We start from the raw sequence: 15,374 nt of genomic DNA, 5'->3' as shown, positions 1-15,374 counted from the left end.
CCGTTGGGATAAGTGTGTGCGTTGGGGAGGAGAGTACTTTGAAGGGATCCCAGACCTGTAACTTCTAAATAAAGTGCATTTTGTTTTATGACGTCAGTCCGCGTATTTTTTGAACAGTCCTCGTACGACTGGATATTTCTGTCCTTCTTGGTAACCCTGCAGGTTCCACGTAAGTAAACTTTTTTTACTCTTTTTACGAATTACTTAAATCTTATGTAATTGCATGCTTATTGACACTATTAATTTTTTTATTACATGCTTATGTAATTGACACTTGGCGGTAATTTAAATATCAACACATAACAATAAGTTTTTAATTAGGTTAAAGCAAATTAAGCGATGACCTCATTCTCTAAAATAAAGGTGCATATTAAAACGAAAATATTTTTAATAAATATAAAGTTATTTTGTACTTCTGGTTAAGTGTTAAGGTAACTTTGATCATTAGGTTCATAAAACCAACATTACATGTAAACAATCAGGCATGTGTCTAAGCTTCTGAGAAATGTACAGTCAAAGGAAATCTTTGTGGCTAACGTTTGTACTTGTGAAACAGAAAAGCATGGAAGCTGTAAGTTTTTATGTTTGTGCATAGCACGTGTAATTGTTTAAATGTCTGTTAAAATTAACTTACTTTCCTTCCAACACTGATAGCATTAAAATATTAATATTCTTAGGTTTTCATATTTAGATAAAAATACATATCCAACTGAACTTTTGTATCATGCATTTATTCATATTTTTTTACTTTATGATATTCTGTATCCTAACACGATAAAAAAGACATTTTTTTTTCAAACTAGATAGGATGGAAACTTTTAATCTAATTAAGAATGATGTAGCATTTGTAACAACAAATAAAAACTAGTTTATGATTTATTGTAAGAAAAAGAGCGATTTTTAGTGTTAATTATTAACAGTAACAAACGAAAGGATAAGAAGCCCATTCCCTTTTAGTCCTTCATATTTTGTTCCTGTAATCTGCCTTCAGTGATTCTATCGTATAAAAGGGATCAGGCTTTTATCCATTTTCTTTTAGTGTCTCACTCATTGTTTTTCTGGTCTGTCTTCAGTAGTCCTATATGTCTGTGGACTCAAACCGATAATAAAACGGTTTCGTAATGACAAGAAACCCACTTGCAGTTAAAATATACGAAAGTCGAAACGTTCTTCACCGCTTTATTTTGGTAAAAGTGTTATCACCATACCAGCCGTCCTGAAACTGGTTTTCGATACCCGTGATGGGCAGAGCATAAGCAAACAGTAGTCTTATCATGTAAAAGTAATATGTTGTGAAACATTTCAATACACATCCTGAAGAAAATGACGTTAGATAAGTAAATATTTATTTTTTCTTACTGAATACATTCAAAGTAAACTTTTAGATTTTCTTTCATCCTTCCTTGAGGTTAATTATCTTTATAATTAAGCAGAAATCACAAACTCAGAGTTAAATGTTTTCAGAATCAAAATGTAAATAATAATACATGATATTGTTTATTCTCTAAGTGTTAGGATGTAAGTGTCTTTTCTAATCTAGCAATGTGTGAATTCAATTAAACACACTCTTCGTAAAGGATGTAATATTAAAAGTACGTTAGGCCTAACACAACCGTCTTACGACCAATATATTAAATTAAACTGTCCTATATAGATAATATAATAAATATAAAAGTAGATAATTATGCTGTCCTTATAACTGACTTAGAATTAAATAATTAAAATCTCCAAAGTTGTTGAGATACAACGAGGTTAGTTAATCAGTAATGTCGAGAAACCCACTTGTTGAGAAATTTATATGCAAAAACGGCTCGTTTAGGTTGAGAAAATATTTTACATAGAAGAGCGAACAACGTTTCGACCTTCTTCGGTCATCGTGAGGTTCGCTCTGCTATGTAAAATATTTTCTCAACCCAAACAAGAGGTTAGTTAATCATATTTCTTGATTAAATTATCTACAACGTTGTTTAAAAACATTTATATAAATTATTTCACGAATAAATAATCTTTTCAAAGTGTATCTTTATTGAAAGGTTTAAAGTAATTCGTGTTTACTTTAAAATCTAATAAAAAAAACACCTTAAGTGGGAAAAAAAGGTGTGGCTAAAAATGGATTGAGCGTGCGAATTAAAGATATCAAATCAAATTTGGAGGCCAAACTTGTATCTACATTTATGCCATTGGTAATAATTTTACAGCTTATATTCATTCATTAGTCAGTTTGGCCGCGTGTTATATTTTATGTATTTTGTTTTACTCACCATCACGCCCAAAGCTGAACGAAAATCGCAGAATGGCTGACTAATGAATGTATATTGGCTGTAAAATTTGTACTAATGTTTATTACAAGTTAATCCGCCATTGGTGACTCATTAGTTACTGACTGTAACATGCACTTGCATGGGACTTGTGGGACAGTTTAGTGTCAACTTGAATTTTTGGTCAGTTAACTATTTATTGCACAATAAAAACTTCTAGATAATTATTTGCTATGCTATTATGCATAAACCTACTTAACTGTTCATCTGATAGTTTTGTATGTAGACCATAATAGGGCACATTATTAGAGATGGAGCAATGGTAAATTAAAATATTAAAACTAATATAAATAGTTAGTGTTTTTCCCACTGTATACAGAAAACTTGCATACTGTCCTTATACTAATTTATGTAAGTGTTCAAGAAATGTAACACTTTCCTTTGCCTCAGAGCAAAATATAACCCTGGAATTAATAAAGTTGATAACCATAAACCAAAACTTGTTCTTGTTAATAAAGTACCAAAACAGATGTGGAGAAACTTAGTAAGGGGCTTATAAATAATAGAAAAGCATTAGTATCAAAGTTGAATGTAGCTACCAAATGCTGGGTTTCACAACTTTACAGTGTGATGAAGTTTGCAAGGAAGGGAGTTTAAAGAAGGAAAATCTCAGATTTCAGACAATATATTTATGATTTTGTAAACTTCAGAAAATTGAGAATCTTAGGAATCTATAGATTTATTACTCAGTTTTATACACTGAATAACTGTATTCACATATGCTGAAAACACTGCACAACAAAGTTTTTGCTTCTTGAACACTATTGGGTGTTCCTTATAGATTTTTGGCTGCTGATCACGTACTGTTTCATCAAAATCTTCAGTTTCACCAAGACATTGCTACAATGGGAAAACGATATCAGGGCAAGTGGAATCTGTCAATGCTTGCTGACTACTGTTGAATACTGCAACGTGATGCACCAGACATTGAATACAAACGAAAATCAGGAGCAAACCACTTTTAATTATGTTGAACTTAATAGCATATTACAAACATAAATGCAGTTAAATACGTTATTACCGGTAAACTGTCTATTTCTCAGGGTTCCTACGTGATGTAGCAAAATCAAAACTATATTTGTACATACCCACCAGGTACCTGCCACAATCAGCAAAAACTTTTCAAAAAGTTGTGCAGTGAAATATAATAGTCTATACCTAACTGTATTCACATATGCTGAAAATTTAATAGTCTCTACCATTTTGATAGTTATTACAATGGAATAAAAATTAAATTATGGGTAAAAGTTTCAGTTTTTTGCTTACTCTTATCTGAAACAAATGGTTATAAAAGATCAAAAGAACTTTTAATATCTCATCATATAAGATATTTTGGAGGAAAATTTGAGGGGATATATTAAGTTTTTCAAAGCTTAATGTTATTTACCTCTTTCAGTTAACAGTTATTCTATTATTTTGACAGGTGGCTTTTTCTCAAGTCCGTTATCTGATTTTAGAGGAAGCTGACAGAATGTTAGACATGGGTTTTGTTCCTGCTGTGATAAAAATGGTGGACGATCCTTCCATGACAGTAAAATCGAAGCATCAGACTCTCATGTTTAGTACTACATTCCCTGAAGAAATACAGCGACTAGCAGCAGAGTTTCTTAAGTCAGATTATTTATTTTTAGCAGTTGGTGTTGTTGGCTCTGCTAATATGGATGTCAAACAGAATTTCTACCAAGTCCAGCAATATGAAAAGAGGCAGAAACTCATAGAAATATTAAACAATTCAGGTATTACGAAAGGCTTGTTATTACTCAAATTGCTTTGAATTAGTTTTTTAATATTGGAAATTATTGCAGTTTGCTACAAATGCAACAAAGAGGGACATGAGTAGAGATTGTCCAAAAAGTAGTGTATCAAGACTGAATGAAGAAAAAGGTAAATTGGTTTATATAATGTTTTGAGAATTAGCATTTTTCTAAAATAGAGGGATAAGTCAATGGAAAGTTGCCCATGGTACATACAAATGAGTGTTACTGTGACAGATTTTGTTGGAGTTGGTAATTCTCTCTTGAAATCAAATGATTGCTTGTGCTTACTGTTTAACAATGTAAAACAAAAGTGAAAAGGAATTTAAATATAAAATTTAAATTTAAATGTTTGCCTCTGTATCTATTGGAAAAATGCTTGGTTCAAAGGGAAAATTGGCCAAAGGTTACAGGTATTAAATAATATTCATGTGAGAGAACCAGAATAAAATATAGATTTCCACATGTTAACTTTAACTTCTTGCACACAGATAAATGGATGAAGCTGTGATGTAAGACAGCTAACAGAAGATTAACAACAAGCAACAGATAAAATGTTTCTACTGTTGATTTTAGACTTTTTGATAAATTCTCCTAGGTGTTTATTGGTATGCTGAAAAACAGAATGCTCAGAGAGACCTATTTATACAGACAAACCAAAATCTAGATGAAGTTCCAACATAAGTTATTAGACCAGGTTACCAAAAGATTGGCATTCATATGGACAATATGGCTTTGGAGATGATGACATTTGTGTGCTACCAGGCTTGAGCTGATTCTCACCTAAAAATCTTGTTTGGAGGAACTGTAATGGAGCATAACAACATGATGATAGCCCTTCTTCACTTGGAGGATGATGCATCCTCCATGCTCAGTATCTACTTTCAAGCACTTGTACTCAAAATTACTACATTATTTTCCTCTGAACCAAACAGTTAACTCTTCAGTTTTGTTGTATTGTGATGTACATTTAGTTGAAATATCTTTCGGTATGATTGCTTATGTGTTTTTACAACTTACTCTCTATATCTCTTCTGTAATCTAGATGAACTTTTGTGGGTACAAGTTTAAATTTTAAACACGTTAGTTTTGTGTTTCAACAGCTGAAATTATTTTGAAATGGTTAAATACCTACCCCCTCCACTTTCTCTGTCTCGGTATATGTTTTACCCTGGAGGGTCAGGTTCTACTTGACCACTTCGTCCTCCCTGTATTTATATTGGTCTTACAGTAATATAATTTGGACTGAAAATTATTTTGGTCATGTCCATGTATTTTGGTACATTTATAGTTGTTATTTTGCCATAACAGCATAATGTCAAGTTTGTTGGTGGCACTTTTTATTTTTGAATTTCGCACAAAGCTACTTAATGGGTATCTGCGCTAGTCGTCCCTAATTTAGCAGTGTAAGACTAGAGGGAAGGCAGCTAGTCATCACCGCCAAGTTTTTAGCTACTCTTTTACTAACGGATAGTTGGATTGACCGTCATAATATAGCGCCCCCACGACTGAAAGGGCAAGCATGTTTGGTGCGACGGGGAAGTGAACCCACGACCTTCAGATTACGAGTCGCATGCGTTAACCCACCTGCCCGTGCCGGGCCCTATAGGGGCGGAATGTATGTTGTTTACTTGATTTAAATTTTATTTTGTAGACTGTATTACTCATCATTAATTTAGGTGTTTGAACAGGTTGTTTTAAATGTTTCACTTGTGAATTTCTTTCACGAAACGCGAATTTCAGTGAAGCTAGAAAAAAAAAATTGATGAAAAGGTCTACTTTGTTTTATTACTCTAACAACATACCAGTTTCTATCATTAACGTGTCAGTACTAAACGTTTAGTCAAACTTCACAATCGGTTAATCCTATTTTATTTTATTTGTCCACACCCTCTCACATACAATAATAATAAAAGGTGTGATTTTAACTTGATATAAGTTAAGTTCGAAGCTACAGAATGGGCTATCTACGCACTGCCCACCACGAGTTTCTAGCGTTGTAAGTCCGCAGACATTCTGTTGTGCCACCAGGAGGGCTTAAATGTGCGTGCTAGCTAATTTCATAATTTCCGAAATATCCAGTGATTTCAATACACCCCTTCTGAATGTCGGCATTTGCACATTAGAAAAAAAACAACTTATTTTTCTTGTCTAAAAATAATTTTCCACGCATTTTTCTTAAGATAATTTGAACATTTCGTATTTGGTCAAAGAATTATTGATGTTTATTAAATAACATTAAAATATTATAGGTGTTTTGGTTGTGTTGTGCACTACTTGGAGGGTGAGATACTATTTCTTCTTCCATAACACTATGCAATCTGCATTATTTTTGTTTATAAAATATGCAAACATCCCACGCTGATTTTCAGTAAATCAAATAAATTGATAATTAAGTAATCAATATATGTGTTACTATCAAGATAAGGATTATTTTCTTTGCTTGTTGATAAGCGCAAAGCTGCACAATTGGCAATCTGTTTTGTGCTCAACACAGGCGTCGAGGTCGCAACCCGTGTTTTCACGTTGCAAATCCACTGACTTACCATGCTCTTTGCCGGGTGGCTTTCTTCATATCAAAGGCACACAGTTGTTTTTTAATCCCAAACATTGTATATTAAAATGCTTTATACACGCAACATAACTGGATTGTTTATATAAATATTTATTTACTTATCAGTTACATGTCGCCACAGCACTACGTACATATTTCCAGAGGTGAAATATTTATAAAGTCTTTAGGTCATTTTAAACTTATTATTTTGTAACCAAGATTATTTGAGTGTGTGAATAATATTGTTCTCCTTGGCCAAATTTATGATTTTGACCAACTATTTAATGTTACAAATTTCTTTTATTTTCTTTGGGTTACTAGATGATGAATAAAGAAGAACTCAAAAGCTTATAAAATTGGAAACAATATTTTCTAGTACCTTAAACATTGTCATCTCCAAAATCTGGGCCCAGCATGGCCAGGTGGATAAGGCACTCGACTCTTAATCTGAGGAGTCGCGGGCTCGAATCCAGGTTATAATGTGACGGTCAATCCCACAATTTGTTAGTAAAAGAGTGGCCCAAGAGTTGGCGGTAATGACTAGCTATCTTCTCTCCAGTCTTACACTGCTAAATTAGGGACGGCTAGCGCAGATAGCTCTCGAGTATCTTTGCGCGCAATTCAAAACAATCAAAATCCGGTGTTGGCTATCGATGATGTTTTGCAGCTACAACTCTGAAGAAGAAAAGAAATATTTTGAAAGCCACATGAATGACATACATATCAACGTTCATATTATAACTGAAAACAAAGAAAATGAAACAATGATGATTTTAGATTAAATAAATAGAAAAACAACAAAGTCGCACGCCTTAACACGCTTGGCCATGCCGGGCCCCTCAAGAAATAAATAAAAATAGTTTGTATTCCACTGTGATATGAACAAATTAAAAAAAAAAAAAAAAGAAAGATGTAAAAGGTCATTAGAACATCCAGAAATAGTAACATCTAAAAATAGCTCAAAATCATTAAAATCACCAAAAAGACAAACATTTTACAATTCTCTACTTTTATATTGACTCTAAATCTTAAATTTTGCCTCTACTTGAGGGTAGTAGTAATACAGAAGGTGTTTCTCCTTTACCTGGATGTAGAAAAAAAAAGAAATCTCTTCCATAACCCCCCCCCCCCGCTAGTAGAGCAGTATGTCTACGGATTTGCAACGCTAAAATCAGGGGTTCGATTTCTCTCGGTGGGCTCAGTAGATCGCTCGATGTGGCTTTGCAATAATAAAACGCACACAACATGCATCTTTTCCCTACACTGCATTTCATGGTACAAAATCACTTCAGTTTGTCAAAATTTAATTCAAATATTGTGAAAATGTACAGAATTGTCAAAAGATAATATAACAAAAAAAAAAACCACAAAAAAATAATAAGTATTATAAAATAGTCATGAATCATTAAAGTTTTAACCCTCAAAAATGAAAATAATAGTCATTGCTACAAAATGCTAACGTACGTTAACATGAAATTACAAGTTCAATGAAACGATTTTTCTGATTATTTCAACAGTTATTCTCTTATAAACATCCGTAAGATGGGTTGTGATGACTAGCTGCCTTTCTTCTAGTCTTACACTGCTAAATTAGGGACGGCTAGCACAGATTAGCTCGACTAGCTTTGTGCGAAATTCAAAAACAAGCAAACAAAACCTGGGTTTAGTTCACGAAGTTTCGATTGTAACGGCATTTCATTAACATATATTTATTTTAATATGAACGTTTGTTTTAGTTAAGTATATATTAATATTTGGAAAAGCACGCCACTTCTTGTGTTAAATATGTATTGTGAAATTCTCATCTGTTATATAAATTTGTAGAAGATTCTAGAGTAAAGAATCATCAATTGAAGATATGTGTATTTAAGTTCTAGTGACTGCCAGTATTGTTGCCAACTGAAATTTCTAGAACCTTGTCTAATGATTATAAAAGATAGTCATCAAACTCTCTGAGAAATAGCATATATTATTAGTTTGCAACAGTCAGTATACTATAAACCTCAGAATTGGTAACTGTGATAAACATTTTACATTTTGATAATGGCTGCTATGACACATAACCCGGAACCAGGATTGGAAAGGCCAACTTCAGGTGACTGACGGTGGTTCTTGAACTTACCTGTTGGTCTTCCTGGCGGGTTATGATCATTACAAAATTTGCTATTAGAAAGTCAATTTTTACAACTTCTTTTACTCTGAGTTTCTCTCTTTATTGTAGACTAGATGTCAACATTGGTTTTATGCTATTTATGTTTTTCAATGCTGTTTTAAATTTTTACCTTCATTTCCTTTTATGAATTTTACTACATTTATTTTATTTTTACCTTTTTACCGGATGTTTGTCACAGATAACCTATTTGCTTTGTGCCATACAATAAAACACTAAATCAACTAATCAACTTGCCTTTGTTACGACTCTCAAAGACAGCACCAGGTCTTTTAAACATGTTCTGTTCCAAGGTTTGTCCATGATGTTAGACATTGTTATTGTACAAAGCCTATTTCATACTGAAAGTTGTCCAGGGGACAATGGGCAGATTAGGTGATACGTTAGTTTGGGCAAGACCGGTTTTTGTGGCTTTTAAAAATGACTGCTAACATGAGGTTTCTCACCCATGTTTATCCTCGGTTTATTTTTCCAAAACTGTTCTCTTATAAGCTTTTGTGTGTACATGGAAACTACATGGTACAATTTATAAAATGTAAATCATACTAAACATACCGTACTAGCCCAAACATAAGTTGTTGTTTTTTTGCTGAAAGCATATAAGAACTAAACTTTCCTTAATTGTTGTCTGCTGTCTGAGGCACCTTTTGAGCACATGATCAATGGGCTCTTGTTAGGTCTTTAACGTTATTTTTCATGTTAAAACATGCTCATGTTACCGTTGGTCTCAGTTGCAGAGAAATGCATTACATTGTTTGTGATGTCTATGTTTAAGATTGTATTGATTAAAATTGATCATGGAGGAAGCATCCATTAGGTTTGTGATATCCATAGTTTGTGGTTTCCATGTATTTGTAGGTGTGAAAGAAGTTTTCATAATTAACTATAGTTCAACTTAAATATAGTTATCAATAGATCTTTTTAAAATCCAGGTTTAGTCACAGGTGGTGTATCCAAGTCACTAACTGAAAGTGATCTGATTGTTTTATATGCTACTGAAAATGTTCAACATTTTAAATTAGAAGTCTCATTAGTTATTGTATCCACTATATTTTGTTTGATAAGAAACATTTCAGTGTTTGTTCCTTTCAATTTTTTCAGGGAATATTTTGGACTTAAGATAGTCCTGTACTTTGCTTGACTTGGATTTTACACCTGTATGTTGATTCCAGCTTCAGTAGTAGGAGTGTTGTGTTTTCTGTATGGGTGCTTCACCTTGTTGGGTGATGCTCACAGGTATGAATAAGGGGGAGAAAATGATAGTTATCAATGTCTACTAGTGTTACTGTCATGAATGCCACCTAGTTGATGTATGTAGCATTTGTTAAAGAATATTGTACATTAATGCGTGATCCACCTAAGATTATTACACATGTTACCCTTATCAATGATGGAGTTATTTCTCCCCACTGGGAGCGCAAACATGAATATTTTCCTCACAGTAACTAAACTAACAATATCTTTACAGCTGACTCGCCACATCTCACTCTTGACTAAAATTGAGCAACTCATTTGAAAGTTAGGTCTACCTGTATTGTGGTGTAGTATCGTTCATATATCAGTTGGAACTAACGATCCATCTCTCTGATAGTTTCTCGTAAAGACAGAGGAGCTGTAGAGTAACCCTATTAATAAAAGTGATGAAAAACTGCCAAGATATTCACTGAAATTAATAAAGATGGCATTCTTACTTATAAAAACAATTTGAATATTATGCCATTAGGTATCAGCCATAATTTTCTATGGTTTACCTTATATTTGTAAAGAAGGAGTTTCATTACGACCTATTGTTTTCTACAATGGAGCTTTCAGCCATACTTTACTGGGCTTTAGTTGAATTTTTAAAATGTTCACTATCATTGAATTTATATAAATAAATGTCAGTATGTGTCTGTTTCTCATATGTCTCCACGTTTATTGTTCAATTAACACCAAAGCTAACACGGTGATATAGCTCTGTTTGTTATTCGTCTACAAACCATTAACTAGATAATCAGACCAACTCTTGCAATTTCATCTTTCACAAATGCTAATAGTTATACACTACATTATTTATACCCAATAGAAAATTAAAGTTTCAATCTGTCAAGCGATCTGGTTTGTTGTTTTCTTTATGCAGTTTTGTCTATTTTATCATTTGGTTTCAAATTTTTTTGATGGAAATTACTGATTACACAGTAATCACACAGGTGAGCTTAGCTGATTGCCTTAACGTATATTATCACATTTATAGAACAGTGTTTTCTGTGTATTATTATTCTCTGTTCTTAGTTGTACTATTTAATTACATAAAACATTATTAATTGTAATAATTTCGTAAATAGAAAAGTGAGCTTAAGTTTCATGACAGTTTACAGCAAAAAAGAGAAGACCCAGGAGAATATTATATTCTTTATTTTTCATATGTGTGTTTTATTTATTATTTATATCACTGAGTAAAATGTACAAAATGTAACTTATGAGATAAGGTAAAGTAATTCTTTTAATTTGGTATGCTTTTGAGCAGCCCATGGGTTATTTAATTTTGGGTTTTGGTTTCAGTTTCGGATCTCTTGTAAAAACAATCTTGTGAGGGCTGTTAACGTATTTAATTTTATTATTATTTTTAGTTTCATGTACAATAAGATTATGTTCGCTTTGGCAACATTTTAATTGACACATGAGTGTTGATTTCAGAGCTCTCCCAGTAATAAATTTGTTTCGGTTTCAGCATTTTCAATAACAATAAAAACGTGTCTATGGTGATGTTCTGGTTTACTGCCAAGTCTTACAGTGATACTTTTATCAGCATTGTAGACAAGTCTAGTAGAGGGAGGCCTGATGTTGCTTGACATATCCCTCTGGATACATTCATCGTCTTTTATTTCTTTTGAAGCTGGTGTTTCTGCCTGAAGATTTCATTATAATTAGTGATTAATCATCAATCGAAAAAAATGTTTTAATAACAATAATAAGTTAATAAACATTTTAAAAATATATAATTTATTCTTTATGTAGCAGTCGTTTTACTAAAATATGAGTAAAACCAAATAAATGTTTGTATGAAAATTGTAAGTTATGAAATTGGTTTCAGGTGTCTGATAAACGTTTTCTCAAAACTACGAAATATATCTCAAGTATTGTCCCAAATAGTGAGAAAGGTAATATAGAGCAGATAATAGCTTTAAATAATGTTTTACATTTATATTGTTTGTTCACAAATATTAACTTGCTAAAACAAGATAAAACTACTGTTATAAATAAATGTCAATTGTTCTCCTCATTTCATTGTTATATAAATTAAGCATGAAAAGTTATGTAATCTGATCTACAAATGACTATAAAGAGGAAGAGTTTTCAAACTGTCTTATCATAGTTGTAACACTGTAGTAAATCACGGAGTTTATAGTTCTTTAAAATATTCAATAATCTTAGTAAAGTCCAAAAGAAGACAGCTGGATATTTCACTAAATGTCTGTCAGACCAATGAAAGTTGACTGACTATAAAACAAACACTGATGCAAAATGTCTCAAAGTGTTATTAACAAGATATGGTGGAATCACGTGTAACAAAATGGTACAAATACACTGTTACTGGACTGAAAAGAATAAAGTCCACATTTAAGTAAGTTACCGTTATCTAACGATTCGCTACAATTATGGGATAACTGTTAAAAACAGAATCAGATGTTCGTAGCTGCAACCGAACGTCATTTCAGTGTATGTACGGTTAAAAACACAAGAGGTTTGGTAATACTACTGAGACAAGGTATATTTTAGTTATAGTAAGACACAAAATAACTCACTTTAATATCAGTGGTGGAAATATGTGTGATAATGAAAAATCACGAATGGACACTCTGACCTTTATGTTTTCCAGATGTCATTAAGACGATACATAATATGCTGTCATATATGTTTACGTTTGGTTCTGACTTCAGCTGAATGGATGATAATTGTCTTCCCACGTGTAATAATATTGAAGAAGAGATGATTGATCAGCTTAACTAGGGTACAGAATTATCAGACCTCAATAGTATCGAACATGTATCGGTCTCTTTTGGAAGAATTACATGTATTTAAATGACTCTGAACATTAAGGATTCTCTGAATGCATCTTTTCAGTAGTTGTGGATGCCTCAGGATCTTAACAACACTGATTGTAAGCATGCAACATCGATATGATATTGGTCACACAGTTTGACACAGTATACATTACATTAAAGTGAAATGTTTTTAACTCTAAAATGTGAATTCATTTCTACTAAATATTAATCGTAAACGTAAGATAAATGAAAAATTAATTGAATTTTGAACCAGATACAGATAATAAGATGTCAGATATTCACAGAAATTAAATATGAGAATGGTTGTAATTATTTTATAACAGTAATTTTGTATATTTGAGTGAGCATTAATAATGTACTATTAATTCCATTATATTTCAGTTGCTCAGTGCAATATATATATATGTGTAGGTATAAATAAACTTGTATGAAGTGAAAGTTTAATATTAAGAGCAGATCCTTGTTATTAATGGTTATATACTGATGCTGTATAATACTGAGTACTATAAAGAAAAAGAATTTTAAATCTACAAACCGTTGTCAGTAAATCAGAGTTTAATGTCTCTTTAGGTTTGTCATCATTCACGATTATCCTAGCGCATTTCTTTGGTTTAGTTTTATCAGAACCTGAAGCAGGCTTGCTCATGTTTTCCGCTCTTTCTGTTTTCCTTTCTATTGTGTACTTTTCATTTATTGTATGGGTGTTTGTGTGTATGTGTTTTTCTTATAGCAAAGCCACATAAGGCTATCTGCTGGGCCCACCGAGGGGAATCGAACCCCTAATTTTACCTTTGTAAATCCGTAGACTTACCGCTGTACAAGCGGGGTCGTTTTTTGTCTGCAAGATGGTTGGTTGTGTCAGTTTTTGCTTTAACATCATATTATTTTCTCTTTTATTAAACTTATTTGTCGGGGCCTTTTCATAATCAGGGATCATTGAAACAGCTTCTAAAATATCTAACTCACTAGGGTGATCTTTTCAGTTACAAGCGCCTGGTCTTCTAGCATTGTATAGGCAAAACTCCACAAGACCCGAGGACGCGGTTTTCAGGGCTTTCCATTCGCCCTGGGCTTTTCATTTCAGTATCTCTGATTGGTGGAGAAAATCGTCGAGAATGGAAAAGACATTCGGGATAGTTTTATGGACTGTCAGAATCTGTTGTGGGGATTTCTCGGAACTTGTCTCTTAATTCTTTAAAATAAGGTGGTCTGTAAGCTCTATATTTCTTAAATGGTTTCTTTTTTTCTTTGTTTCTTCCTAAAACATCAAGAATCATGATAAGTTGATTTTAAATACCATTATATAGAAAATTTATACAGGGCAAAACTTATAACTGGTTTATATCAATTTAATGGATATCAGCTAAAATAATACGTCTTCAATCAACATTTCTAGTTAAATATCCAAATTTTAAACAAACTAATTGGCTCCATGATTGATTTTTAATGAGTAAAATGGGGGAATGTTTATCTTATATATAGCAAAATATTTACAACTTTAATGATTTGGGGGATAGTATGTGGAAAATATCACATTCCTCTTGTACTAATGAGAACAAAATGTAAACAATTATTTATAAGTTATATTAAAAATATGAGAATGTCAAAAGCAATAAAGAACAGAAGAAATTGAAATGAAAAGGATTTCGGTATTTACAGCTTTACGTTTGAGGATGTTAAATTGCGTGATGCATATTTAAGTTAGCTTATTGTAAATATCGAGAAAATTGTGGGGCAATAAGTTTCCTCCATGTTTATTTGTTTGTTTTTTATCAGAAAGCTACAAAATGGGCTATCTGTGTGTACTCGCCACAAGTATTAAAAGCAGTTTTAGAGTAATGAGCACTCGGTCTTACTACTGAGTTCCAATAGTGGTTCTTAATCTATGACTGCTTTTTCATTTCAATATTCTAACATTCAAGGTTTGTCTGGAAGCCGTTTGGCTTCGAGATGGCGCTGCAACATTTATCAACATCGAGAATATAGATTTGAATTAAAACGCAAGAGGAAGAAGAACACGACAATAATGAAGCTTCATAAAAAATGAAATTAAACATTTTTAAACTTTCTGTGGACCGTAAAAGAATCCAATACTTTCTAGCTAACATAAATGCAAATTCGTTAACCCAAAATAAACCAATATAAAGGAACGCCATTATACCTATATTAATATAATATAATAAAATTATATATTGAGACATATAACACCGTCCTCTACATTCCGACACTCAGTTGCACAACCCTTTCTAAACATGTGGTCAGCTTCCGGTCAGTTACCTCTTTCTTTGTGAACCTGACGATGACCGAAGAAGGTCGAAACGTTGTTCGCTCTTCTATGTAAAATATTTTCTCAACCCAAACGAGCCGTTTTGTGCATATATATATCTTTCCAAATGTTAAAACAGTAGAAAATGTGTAATTTTTCCACTTTTGTTGTCTATACATTTCATCATATACTTTCAGTTTACAGACAAACAACAATATCAGGTTATAACATTTGTTGTTAAGAGACATGACACAAAGTGATCGTTG

General features: G+C 32.5%; 1 protein-coding gene across 3 annotated transcripts; it reads left to right on the top strand.

Annotated features, from left to right (window-relative positions):
• Positions 1 to 357: 357 nt before the first annotated feature.
• LOC143242882 (putative ATP-dependent RNA helicase DDX4) lies at positions 358 to 12,273 on the top strand. 3 transcript variants are annotated; one of them, XM_076486486.1, is made up of 3 exons: positions 358 to 571; positions 3,742 to 4,054; positions 4,671 to 6,912. In XM_076486486.1, exons 1-3 carry the CDS (start codon positions 506 to 508, stop codon positions 4,754 to 4,756), a joined length of 465 nt encoding a protein of 154 aa, XP_076342601.1. In that variant the 5' UTR covers positions 358 to 505; the 3' UTR covers positions 4,757 to 6,912. The 3 variants fall into 3 exon arrangements, 2 of the variants coding, with proteins under 2 accessions (XP_076342601.1, XP_076342602.1); XR_013023365.1 differs by lacking the exon at positions 4,671 to 6,912 and adding an exon at positions 11,507 to 12,273 and having other exon boundaries at positions 364 to 571; positions 3,742 to 4,202; XM_076486487.1 differs by lacking the exon at positions 4,671 to 6,912 and adding an exon at positions 11,507 to 12,273 and having other exon boundaries at positions 368 to 571.
• The last annotated feature ends 3,101 nt before the right edge of the window (positions 12,274 to 15,374 follow it).

The sequence above is a fragment of the Tachypleus tridentatus genome, unplaced genomic scaffold, assembly GCF_004210375.1.
Source record: "Tachypleus tridentatus isolate NWPU-2018 unplaced genomic scaffold, ASM421037v1 Hic_cluster_2, whole genome shotgun sequence".
NCBI lineage: Eukaryota > Metazoa > Arthropoda > Merostomata > Xiphosura > Limulidae > Tachypleus > Tachypleus tridentatus.
The sequence above is the reverse complement of the archived record's forward strand: the minus strand, read 5'-3'. Positions and strand labels throughout refer to the sequence as shown.